Consider the following 13,643-nt stretch of genomic DNA (forward strand, 5'->3'; position numbering starts at 1 on the left):
TGGCGCCCGCGCGTGTGTGTGAGTGCGAGAGAGTTGGCGATCATTTGGCATTATTTACTGGTATTGGTATTGGTATTGTATTGATATCGGCCTAAGTATTGGTATGTGTGCTTGGGAGAGAGACGTCGTTGCTGTTTAGGTTTTTGTTAGTTTTTGACATTCTTGCTGTTGTTGTTGTGCTTTGGCGTCGGGCAGGGGGCGGAGGGGGGGATTCAGTCGTATATTTTTGCGCTCTTCAGTTTTCGGGAGAGAGCGGAGAGGGCGAATAGCAAAATGGGGTGGTGGGGCGGTGGGGCAGCAAAAACATAATGGCGGCGATTTTATTATAAACTTTTAAAAACTGCGTTGTAACAAATTGTTTAAATTTTATTGCTTTTGCCTTGCTTTTGTTTTTCAATTTCCAATTCTGTGTCAATTAAGCAATTAAATATTAAGTATCGGTTGACAAATTCCACTTCCGTTGATTAGTTGGCCTAATCCACTTATTATACTAATTATATAAGACGGCTTACGGTATTCAAAAATGCAAATGCAAATTTGTTCTTACCGCTTTGAACGTTTTATTGCCAATATTTTGCGTTGTTTGTTTTAATATGTTGCTTATATTATTTATAAATTTATTTTCTATTTTTCCGTGCACATCTAAAATTTTATGAAATTAGGTGAAACAACAGTGTTTGTTTATTTATTACGTTTTTGTGGCTATGTTTGATATTTTGAACTATTAAGTTACGAAGAAGTAGCGTCTCAGAATTTTAATTTTTTTTTATTAATTTAAACTATAAATTATTGGAACTTTTTTTTTAAAAAAAAGGTAATTGTATCATCAATATGGACTACTTTTGTTTGTCTACCATATTCAAAGATCCCCAAGCTAAACACCTCACTGAACAATGGGAAATATGCTAATGTAGTCCCAAGAATTCGATCGCTATTCATTATTAGGGTATTCTTGTGGTATCAGTGGCATCCTTGACATGTCACTCCCAAATCTCAATGCACCGGTGGTGCTTCCCCTATTTATCTGCACAATTCACACGCAGCAAGCCCTTTTCATTGACCAAATCCGAGGACGCAAGGCCAGAAAAGTGCAGAAAAATATTCAAAATAAATAAACAAGAAGCATTAATGAACGGCGAAAAATGTGCATGGCATGCAAATTTATTTGCCGCATTAATAAACGCAATGCGAGAAACGAGAACGGACAATCGACGGTCGGAATCCGGAGCCACGTAAACAGGATATGGGAGATATGGGAACTACGGGCATCGAAATGCGAAATGCGAGTAATTATGTATGTTTGCGAGTATTATAATTAACATTTCTGGGAAAACTCGAATGCGTTGAGCAGGACAAAAGGCGAAATCCCGAAAAGATAAAAAGCCAGACAATCGGACAGCCCTCCTATGGACCCTATGGACAGACAGACCGCACCGAACCGAACGAGAGGTACGGCATGGTATGGTATGTAAGTGAGGATAGGGATTTTGCGCCTTGGCTCACACACGCACAACCAACAAGCCGATCTGTTCGCATCCTTTGGTGTTGTTGTTCTACTGGTTTTGCCAGATTATGTGCGGATTTTTGCACAGGCCAAAGGCAGCCAAACAAAATAATCATAATAAACGACGTACATGCACTGCGGAAAAAATCCAGCTGGCATCAAAATTTGTAGTTAAGAATTACTATGCTCAAAATCATAACAACTGCAGATGTGGAATGAATCATATACTTTCCGTAGAAAACGTAGTTTACTTCTGACCCATGGATTTAAGATCAGCACGATCTCTTTAATTAAACTATGAATTCTGATAAAGATGTTTACATCGTAAGAGTTTAGGTATAGAAACAGAAGATAGTTTTAAATCACAATAGAGAAGAAAATCTTGGTTCCAAACGTAACTGCACCGCTACCTAAATTTTGTCTAGGAGTCCTGATTTCGTTCAGTGATGGGGATGTACTCACAGATACATGTGAGAACTCCAAGTAGTTGGCCACAGACACCGGCAAAAAAGCAAAAAAGCAAAAAACGAAATCAGCACACAAAGCTGAAATTCAAAAGAAAAACAAGAACGAACCGCATCTCGATCCTTGGCTTGCAGCATATTCCGCCACTCCCCCTGTGGAAACCCCCCTCGCCACATCGCCTTTCTCAGGTGAGAAGATTTTCTCTCTTTCTACCCGTGAGGCAGCATTCCTGCCAGGCCAGGCCAAAAACTTGAGGGGACAGGACAATCAACTCGCCAGCCACTCGCAAAAAAAGGCAACGAAAAAGGTTCGGAAACAGAAACAACAGTAATAACAACAACACCATAAAATACACCAAAATACAACGACAACAAACCCAACAACAAGCAACTAAGCCATAACAACAACACACCGCTAACAAACAATGCAACAAAAATTCAACAACAACACCAACAAACTTAAGTTGAAAATCCCATTCTGGATTCTGGATTGTGAATTCTGGATTCTGGACAACTCGTGGCTAACTCAAAGCGCTTGCGCCTATTTAATTTGGCTGCCGCCAACTTTTCGAAGCTCCCACAGATTCCAGATTCCTTCACCAATCTGCCTTACCCCCACCGCCCCTCCAGCAACCACCCCTCCTCCCTCGTTGTCTTGGCATCTTGTTAACGATCATGGCAACAGGATTCTGCTATTTTGTCGCTGCTGCCCTGCGCCACACAGTAAAAGGTAAAGAGGAGAAAAAGAATCAAAAAGCAAGCCGAAACTAAAAAAATGCTGATCGGTAAAGGATCGAATAAGGGATACCCTGGTCTAAAGATGCAGTCATATAATTTGTTCTTAAATATCCGATCCTTAGGAGCTTCAGATAATTTCTTGTCTTGAAATCATTTGTAAGATGGAAATAACAGAAAATGGAAATGGATAAGAAAGCTCTTCATCGGGGAATTTCAGGAAAACTACCTTACAAATATGGTTTTATCATTGTAAGAGCACGGCCTTTCATGGAGTAACCTAAGTGCTCTATTATTTTGGAAGAGTTTGACTCGAAACTGATGCAGTGCCTCTCGCCAAAATCGAATGGGAATGGGTTTGCACATTCCGGAGGCAGGCGCACAGCCACCACCACCACCACCAGCACCACAACCTCATCCTCAGCCACATCCATGTTCCGATCAGCGGCATCCCAAAAAGAAATGCGCTCAGCACACGCACCAGCAAACACACGCATACACTCGGCGAAATCTGCAGCGAATGCAGAAAGGAAACGATTGGCGAGCAAACAGAATAACTAAATGCAGTTCGCGGGATATGGAGCTGGATGTGGAGATGGAGATGGGTATGGAAACGGAGATCCCTGCCCCTCTTGTGCCATGGAACTGTTGTTTACCTCGGCACCACCCAAGTGCTACAATGTTGTGCTCTTGGAATTTGGCTTTCTCCTGTCGCCGGCTTTATTAGCCAAGTCTGCACTCGCACAGAGACACCGAGCACTCCAGCAATCCAGCACTCCAGCACTCCAGTACTCGAGCACTCACACCACTACGAGCCCGGCCCACTCACTACTCACTGCTCACTACTCGCCACTTACCAAACACCACCCACCGCCCAGCTCCCCCTGCGTCGCGGGACTCCACTGCACCGAAATTCCACAAAGAATCTTAAGTGTATACAATATGAATGTCTGGGTCTGGGCATTCTGCAAACTGCAACGCCAACAGAGGCAGCGACGTCCACCGAAGACCAAAAAGAAGCGGAGGCCAAGACGAAGACGAAGACGCCTCGGTGACTTATGGATACGAGAGCCTGGGCCTCCAGAGGTGCCCACATGGGAGTGCCGAAAAAAGCTAGATCTGAGCTTTCAGTTCCAAGTTTCATAAAAGAGATCACCTTTTTATGAACAACTTGAATATTGGGGTTAGTAATTAAACAACTATGATTTGGATTTAGACCTAGAAAGTCTAAAATATAAATCACTGTTCTTCGGAAGCAATGAAAATGCGAATTACACCTTGATATTTGGAAAGATCAATGATAACGATTCATGGTATGATAACTATGCCAAACTATGTGTATTCCTCAAATGCAATATTCAAACGAAAGTATTCAATCTATTTTCAGAAGCATACTAGCCAGCTCATCTCCATATTTAGCAGTTGAAAAATGTATTTTATTGGTAAACATTTGTTTGAAGATACATATAAGTCCGTTTGTGTACGTAATTCCGATTGCAATGTGTGAAAAATGCATTTTTGGGTTAGGTGAATCTATTTTTAATAGATTTTCTCAAAAAACCGGAAAGTGTGTTTAGCAAGACTGCAGCCAAAAGAGTAGAATGCCTAACTGGGAATTTTGAAGTCCCGAAACCTGGGAAGAATCTTCAAAGGACACCAGCCAGATTTGCTAGCCAGGCTATCAGCACCACTGGACGACAGAGCCATGAAGCCTGGACGCTCGAGACGTAAACACCGCCAGTGGGCGAGGGCGTAGGGGGCGGGGCAGGGAGTCAGAGATCGGCATCGTATCTTGAAATGAAATGCAAAGAAAAGAAAATAACAAAAACAAAGTTTCTCACGTTCCTCTTCCTAAATTCTTGGAATTGCAATACATTAAAAAGAGGTCTTGGCTTCGTCTGCATACACATGCATTCTGGGTGCGTGTGCTGTGTGTGTGGAGGTGTGTCCGTGCCCCTGTGTGCTGTATGTGTGAGCGGACGATCGACGGACGGCGGACAAACGGACAAGCGGACAACGGACAGCAGTTTTGAGCCGTGCTACAAGCGAACGCCGCCACCGCCACCACCCGTTCAACATATTCCTTTTTCTCATCGATTTTGAGACCTATAAGTGAATGTGTCGATTGAGTGCACTGCCAGAAAGAAAATGTGTGGGTTGCAAGACTAAATGGGACAACTATTTTACAAGAGGGGTGAAAGGTATATTCCAAAAAAAATTATAAAAACATTTATATTAAGGTTTATTGTGAGTTTGCATATATTGTTAAAGGAAAGGATTTATTTTATAATCCTAGATAAAATTGTAATATATTATACTTCTGTTTGTTATACTCTTTGTCAGTGTATCCCTTTTGATCCATTCCAACCACTTACAGCTGGCCCAAACCTTTCATGTGCCCCTTGCCCTTCTTTCTCTCAGTGTAATGATGCATAATGCTGCTGTTGAGATTTCTCGTGTTGCTGTTGTTGGTCGATGATGTTGCCGTAGTTGCTTTGCCTGTTGCTGCTACTTTGGCAATATGTTTTTGTACTTCCCCTGCAACCGCCGACTTGGTTCCTGACTTGGTTTTGGACTGCGTTTGGGCGGCCTCCCAGTAGACGGAGGTGGACGGTGATGGAGCTCGGATGGGGGACTACTGGGGACAGGGTCTGGAGGCCCAGGCCCATAATGAAAGTCGTCTCCATCGTCGTCTGCATCTCCGTCCGTCGACATCGTCGGCGGTTTGATCAAATGAATGAATATTATCATCGATGCCTCTTGAATGTTGAACGAGCAGCTTGTTGTATTGTTGCACCCAGTAGTGGTGTGTGTCTGTGTGTGTGTGGAGTGGTGTAAGTTGTTTGATCTAATTGGTTCATCGAACCAAGTCCAAGTCGTCTCCCCGAGCCTCGTTCTCATCTGCCATCGCCGGAACGGGGATTATGATGTTGAAGCACCTTTTCGCCTTGCCAATTTCGAGGACAATCATCATAGGCCAGGCCATAAGAAACGCGGAGTAACCCCCACAACTAAGCAGTTAAGCAGAGTTGGAGTGGATAAACACTTTAATAAATGGGAAAAACTTATGACTAGAATGCTAGAATAACTATGTAGTCAGGAAATTTATGAATTTATAACTTATCATCTTGGAATTGAGTGTCATTTTGATTTTGATGAAAATCAAAAAACTAGTTCAATTGTTCCTGGCAGTTTAAAATTTCAACGTTTATTTATTAATAACCCTCTGAAACTGCATTCCTGATGCATTTCCCAAAAAGCATGCCCCATTTTCTCCGAGTGAAGGGCCAGCGACATGAACAAATACAGCAGTTGGTTATTTAACAAGAGACCAAGTCGAAATTCCAGGAATTTAGGATTGGGCTCTTCTTTGCTTTCCAAGCGAGTGAGGGAAGGAGAAGGGGAAGTGAAGGGAAGGGAAGGGATGGGATGGAAAGGGCACGCGGGGGGGTCATAATTAAGTGGCCCTAAATGCCGCTAAAGGAATTCTCGCAGGCGACATTATTATCAGTGCTTCGGTACCCTCTTTTACGAAGCCAACTGATAGGCCAGAAATTTATATTCTTCTCCGCCACCAAACGGATCGGCATCGTTTTATTATTGACTTGGCATTGATCGCTTTTCAAAGAATGGAATGTGCATGTTGGACAAACGAGGGACAATGCCTGTGGATGTGGATGTGGATTCAATTCGACTCGATGTGACTCGCAGCAAGTGCATGTGCATCTGCCATCTGCATCTGCATCTGCATGTGCATCTCGAGATCGGAGAATACTATTCGGAGCTACAAAGTGGCAAACAGGTTGGGGCACAATTGCACAATCTTCTAGAGCTTCTGTGCGACTTGTGGTGCTTGGTGGCTGTTGGTTGGTGGTTCGTCATCATCATCATCATCGGCAATGGCAACGGCACAGAAATTCCAATCATATGAGTTCATATTGGAGTACTGACTGCCAGTACGAGTACTCACAGTTGTACTTGTTCTCGGCATGTTCGGTGTTCGGTGTTCAGTGTTCAGTGTTCAGTGTTCGGTGTTCAGCATTCTGTGTTCACTTTTTAGGTTCTCAGGCCGCCAGTCAAGTCAAACCAGTTGCCCCATGACTCAGAAGTCGAATGATGGGGGGCGGGTGGTTGGTGGGGAGAGGGGAAGTTGCCACTAATTGCATATGCATTTTGCATAATCTCGTAGTAATTACAATAGTTCGATCTCGCGCTTGCCATTCACAAGCCGTTTCCACCCGTCTCTTTTCCTCGGAGTTGCAGTTGCACTCGTTCATTCATAAAACTTGCCGCTGTCGCTGTCGCAGTCGCTGCCTCTGCCACCGCCGCTGCTGCTGCCGCTGCCGACGCAGACGCCGGCTGATCAGATCTGGTCTGGCTTATATAGCATAGAACTCATATTATATGCAGCCGACCGCTTTGGCGCTGCACGATGCACCATGCACCACCTTCACTTCGCCGACTCCACCGACTTTGCCGTGCATTTCATCACTCCGATCTGTGTTTTTATTGAAATACTCTATGTAGAACTGGTCGTAGCCCTGAAAACTGAATCAAGTACCTCTAAGTTCTATATAGAATGGGTGCAGCTTTCGTGAGGGAGTCTAGCATTCATTCGAAGTTCTCAAAGTTAATCACTTCTCTATAGTAGTTACTACAAAGACTGTGGGTAGCATAAATAAAATCATTAGGGTTAAAAGGGTGATGTTGAAGCTTCTTCAGCTACTCAAGACTGTTCTTCATGCTAAATAGTTTATTAGTTTCTTATCAGCAAACGATAAACACGCATGTCACTAGTATTTTTGGTAGTAGTATTTGTTCATAAGATCAATGGCCTCATAATGGTGATGAGCCCTTAGGTATTCTGGCCATACAACGACGGGTTAATAAATGGTTTTAATAAAGTAATATACCCCTGAACACAATGGTGCATCCTGTATCTTAGCACTGGGTCAGCTCATGTGAAACTAGTGATCTTAGCCTTCGCTGATCGTAAATCCATCAGCACCTGCAACGTAGATCACCCAGGGTATTCGAGTGTGCGGTGCAGCGGCGGCAGTGCGAGCCCTAAGCGTTCCATTCTTGTTTTTTGACACCAATGCACTTCGCTCTTATCGCACATAATTCATATCTGGTTTCTCGCACTGTAGCTGTGCGTGTGTTAATGTTAATCTCCCCTGTTGTTTTTCGGTTTCGGTTTCTGTTTCTGTTTCGGTTTCGGGTTTTCCGCTTTTCGGGCCGTGGCCCACTGATAAACGCAGCCGGGAGGGCGATGGGTGGGCATTGAAATGAAACGTCCGATGCAGTTCAGCTTGCTGCATTGTTGGCGCCTAATACTTATTGTACATATATTTCAATTTATTAATTTCGTATGCATAAATCTTGCGCTTTATTTATTCAATTTGAGTCTTTGTTGTCTGCTGATCGCTGGCGGTGGCCCTGGACCCACAGTCTCCGCTCGCAAACACAATGCATCTGGCTATTGATGATGTTGATGGGCACCAGGGGCACCAGGGGCACCAGGGGCTCCAGGGGCTCCAGTTGCAGCAGGGGCACCCAAGAGGGGGTTGGGGGCCGCCCCAAGGGGGCTAAGGCGGCCGAGGGGGCGGGACACTATCGTTTGAGCGGCGCACATTCGATCTTTGACTTGTAAATTCTTGGAATGCAGTTAGTGGGGCATTTTAATGGAGGCTGTCGCCCGTCCAATCTCTCGGATTCGGATGCAAACGAGGTGTACGTGCGGCCAAATGCTGCAGAATGCTGCATGCCAATTATTGGGGTCAAATTTGATTAAATGTCTAATCGGTGTAACTATGCGGTTAACTTGCGACACATGCAACTCGAGCGTACCACTTTTCGACTAATTAAGCCACTTGGCATGCTTCTTGGAGGCACTTGTCTTACTTTTCGGTGCTTTTTTGGTGCCTAAAACTGTGATAACAATAATAATAGCCCTATAACTATGGTAATAATGTTACATCGAGCAGCTCAAATTGACAACCGTTGGGAGTTTTAATTGAAACTGCAGCTCGATTAATATTTATGAGGGCTCTAACCCTCAATTGATCTTTATGATAAACATAAATGTGTGTGACTTATGGGATTTATAAATTGACTACACAGATAGTTGCACTCTGAAGAGTTTTTGAATGGATATATTAGTGTGTTCTATAGCTCAACGATTTTAATAGGTAAGAATATACATCAATAAAGAAAACTCCATGGATTGTCCGTTTCTCGAAGAACTAATCAAAGAGATATAATCTAATACATATTTGAAAGCATGCGATTTCGCGAAGCATACAAATAAACACTGCAACTTAACTTATGATCAAGGGTGCCGTTTTCACTTCTGGGAACACTTGATTTCCTTACTGTTTATCAACAATAGCCGTAAGGGAAATCCTTCTTGTTGATAATATCGCTTGGAGCTTCTCAATTTCCAAGTTCAAAGCCGATCGCGTATCAAAGTAGGCGAAATATTGTTACAGGGCAGAGTTACAAATAAAATCGACGCCATTCTGGACTGGCGCCATTTTGTTGGCATCTATCATATCACTATATATACTCGTATGTGCATATATGGATATGGTATATATATACAATGCAGACGCATATTCACACATCGGATGTGTGTGAAATTCGAGAAATGAAAATAATGCAAATGCATTGGGTTAGAAAATGGCCGAAAGTTTTGGAATTGGAACTCAACACGTCCACAGAAATTTCTACACCTGACGGCCATTTTGTTTTCGGTCTCTTTCATTGTTGTACTTTTTTTGTTGTTAATTTTTTTATATACATTTTTTTTTTTTTTTGCGTGAATTTCGCTCTCGGCGAGATTATTGCTAAATTCGGGTGCCTGTCTTGTGTGACTTTTGCGTGTGTTTGTGTTTGTGCGAGAGGATTGCTGTTTCATTTTGCTTTTTGGGAGTGACCAGGAGGGAGGGGGGATGTGGGGGCTTGGGGCTTGTGGTGGGTGACCACGTGATGCGCTCTCGACCAAGAATTCTGGGTGGGGGAGTACTGGGTAACGTCCTGGAGGTTCCTCTGCTCCTTAAATTGGCTCAGTTGGCGACTGGCGATAGTTGGTGGGTGGCAATGGGGGGGATTACTGGTGGGGTTCGTTATTAATTGGCATATTTAGGGCGTAGAAATTTGCAAATATTTTATTTGCCTTGCGAGAGTCTTCGATGCCTTCGATGTGTGCGTGAGAAATGCTCCGAAAAAATAAGTAAAATACCAAGGCACAACAAAGTATCGTTGTGTGGTGGTTTTCATTTTATTCGGACTGGTATTGGATGTTGTGCACGCCCCTATGAGTTGTCGTATTACTGCTGACGACCCTTACGTCAGCAGTAGCACGTGGACTGTTATTAAGGCGTTTAATTAACTCGAAATATTTAGGATCCAATTCGTGGCCGTGGGATGGGGATGGGGGGTGGGGTAACAGTGGAGTGATATCAGTCGCAGTCGCATATCATTCCTAGTTCTTTCTAAGAAGTCGTTTAATAGGTAAATTAAAGGGTCTACTTAGGGTTTCAGCTTCAGCTTCAGCTCGTCATTCATTTCATCAAATGGCCGTGATGGCCGTGAAGGGTGGGTGCCATATGATTTGATCTGAAATGCGTTTTCTAGAAGAAAATATTGCCCCCATGGCACACACACGCGCACACACACAGCTGAGAGCCCTCTCGCACACCCACAGTCACACGGCGTAGTACTCGTATCTGTATCTGTATCTGTATCTGTGACTGTAGCTGTATCTGTATCCGTATCTCTGTGTCGGTGAGTTGCCAACGTCGCTGTCGTTCGCTTGTGACATGAGCTTGATGTTACATATTTCATATGGCACACTGACTGGTTCTGTATCTGTATCTTCGCAGTGTGCGTAACTAGCTCTCCAAGTGCCCCAAAACCCAAAACCCCAAACCCAAACCCAATCCCAATCCCCAGTCGCGGTCCCTCGAACCCCGAAAATGCTCCCCATTCGCGCGCCTCCGCCACAGGAATTCGTTCTTCTTTTTTTTGTCGGATTTCTTTTGGGCCTTTTTGTTGCTGCCTTTTGATCGTGTGCGTATGTGTGTGAATCTTTACACTGAGCACAAAGCGGGTGAAGTTCGCAGCCAGGCAGCGATGCGAGTTCGAGACCAGCTTGGTTGTACTAGGCAAATAATGCACTGAAGTTACGTTGAAGTTGAGTCGAGTTGAGTTGAGATTTCCTATAACGTAATATCCCTCTTTAGGCTCATTCTAAGCAACTATATTCATAAGATATTGAATTGCACCTAATGTACATTTAATTGCAACTACAATTACTCTACACAGACTTAAAAATCTTCCTTTCCGTTGGCGTTACTATACAATCGTTAGAAAACGCCATGAATCGATTTGACTTACCCTCAATCACATGCCAGTGCAATTACAATGCTGATATCAATAAAAATAAACTCGTTTTACGCTTATTAATAGCATTAAATATTGATTGTCGATTGTTTTGAGTCTAAGTAGCCTTTTACATGAGCTTGCTATTCTGCTAAACGGTGGTCGTACTCGATTGTTTAGACGTATTCGACCTGATTTAGGTGAAATAAATACCATTATATGGGCCATAAATAAATTACAAATAACTAATAAAAGATATCAAAAGTAATAAAAGAAAAAAACACCTTAGGTTATACCGTAATTTTATGTATATTTCTACCAAGGCTTAAAACTAGCTATTTGTAAATTGGATTGTTATGAAAATTATAACTTTTTAAAGGCAAATACAGGTAATACCAGTGGAAAATCTAATTGGCTAACTAAATACGTTACAAAATCAACTTTAAGTGTTGTTGTATTTAGCAAAACTTCGTAACATTATACACAATTTATGCAAAAATTAGATGAAATTAAAGACCATTTCGAAATGTGGGCTCCCCAAAACCGCAAACCGTGCGATTAACCGTTATGATTGCCTTGCCAAATCCGCCATTTTGCTTTCGATCGTTTCGTTAATGAAAATTTCTCGCTGTGCTTAGACGCCGCTCTCGCACACCAACGCAATCGGGCAGCTAGGCTTTTGCAGGCGGCGAGAGAGGGACGGAGCGAGTATCTGGGCGAGTGTGTGTGTGTGTGTGTGTGTGCGCGCGAGGTTTGTTTGCTATGTTTTTCAGAACACAGAGGAGCAGCGACAACGACAACAAAAGCAGACAGAGCGGGCTAAAAAATTTTAGATTCCGAGACCCCTTCGCCGGCCCCCGATTCCGATTCCCCGATTCCGATGCCGATGCCGATGCCGAGTACCCGGATTGTGTGGCGTTAACCATTACATGCAAACTCACACCTACAGGCGATGCCGACAGAGGCGTCGGCAGAGGCGTCGGCAAGCGCTCATTCATTCATACTTGTTGCTTTGCCCCTGTCACTGTGTGTGTTTCTGTTTCTGTTTCTGTGCCTGCGCTCGTGTATCCATCCGTGAGCCGATGTCCGTGTGAACTCCCCGCTGGTGTGTTGGTGTATTGGTGTGTCGTTCATTCCGCCGCAAACTAAAGTTTCGTGAGGCATTTGTTTCAGTACGTCACCGACAGCGCCATCGAAAAGAAGGAGGAGGCGGTGAGCCGGACTCAGCACTTGGGAATTATAGTGTGTAGAGTGTTGAGTGTGGTGTATGGTGTGTGGTGTGGTGTGTGGAGTAGGACTGTCGCTGGCATCTGGTCACACTGCTTAGAGGGTTCTTGTCAAGTAACGTGCCGGGATTCTTTCAATTTTCGAATCTTCAAGTCTCAAAAGTGTCGCCGAACAAGTGTAGTGTACGTAAAGCTTAATTTGCCCAAAAATTTTGCAACTTTTTTGCGACGCAGTTGCAAAGAAAACAAAGCAAGCCAGCCAAGAGCAACTTAAACGACGTATTTAACAATACAAAAATCGAGAAAAAAAACCTTAAGCGAGAGAGGCGAAACTAGGGGAACACAACAACAAACCCGACAACAACAAGAATTAAAAACAAACTCGCTCGCGACTTTTGAGCCTCGCAACTGAATAATTAAAATTAGAAGCGGAAAAGTAAATACAAAAAAAAAAACACTAAATAAATTTCAAATAAAGAACCCGAAACGGTTATACATACGTACGTACGTATATAAGTATTTGGAAAGAACAAAAAATGGCGCACAAAGAAACTGTGAACTTATACAATCAAAAATATTTTATTTGATTGCATGTCCATATGTATGTGTACATGTGAACTTTGTACCAGTGACAATGAGACTACAGACGCAGATGATGATTAAGGCAGCGATGAATGATGAATGAAACTCTGCCCTACGCTGATGTACGACCGATGTACTATCAATGAAAGGGCCTGGAAGATACCGAGATATGAGATAAATCAAAACAAACACACCACATAATAACAGAGGTGTAAGGTGGGAGTGGATAAGCTCTATATACACACACACTCTTTTGGCGGCGTGCATTGAACTAATTTGTCGTTGTTGCTCTTGCTGTTTTTTGTACGCGACTAGTTTTCCTCGTTCGTTTCGTTTCGTTTCGTTTCTTTTGCCTTTTTATAATACCCTCTGTGTATTTATTTAAAGCGCAAATGTTTTAGATACGACATATAGCCAGGGGGAGGGGGGGGACTGCGCTGAGAGGGGGCTGCGAGGGGGCGGGGACCAGACCAGAGCTAGCCAGTCAGACCGCTGTCGACAAATAAAACAACAAAGTAAACTACAGAAACAACTAAAAGGCAAACTTGCCTATCTGCCTAGCCTTATTGTTGTTGTTGTCGTTGTTGTTGGTGTGTTGTTGTAGCTGCTGCTGTTGTTGTTGCTGAATTTCAGTGCGTGTGCTCAGCATTTAACTAAACTGGCACACACGCACACCAACACCAGCGAGCGGAAAACGAAAAAAAAAATGAAAACACACCACAGCACAGCTACACCAGCACCAACACC

The 13,643-nt window shown here is 43.4% G+C and overlaps 1 protein-coding gene across 1 annotated transcript; it reads right to left on the reverse strand.

The window, feature by feature from the left end:
• Positions 1–4,938: 4,938 nt before the first annotated feature.
• Positions 4,939–5,817, reverse strand: LOC6532249. Its single transcript, XM_002092986.3, is given in 4 exon segments — positions 4,939–5,243; positions 5,245–5,410; positions 5,412–5,480; positions 5,482–5,817. Coding segments are annotated over 4 exon segments (441 nt in total). The 5' UTR covers positions 5,565–5,817; the 3' UTR covers positions 4,939–5,120.
• Positions 5,818–13,643: the final 7,826 nt, after the last annotated feature.

The sequence above is a fragment of the Drosophila yakuba genome, chromosome 3L (genome assembly GCF_016746365.2).
Source record: "Drosophila yakuba strain Tai18E2 chromosome 3L, Prin_Dyak_Tai18E2_2.1, whole genome shotgun sequence".
In the NCBI taxonomy this organism is placed as follows: domain Eukaryota; kingdom Metazoa; phylum Arthropoda; class Insecta; order Diptera; family Drosophilidae; genus Drosophila; species Drosophila yakuba.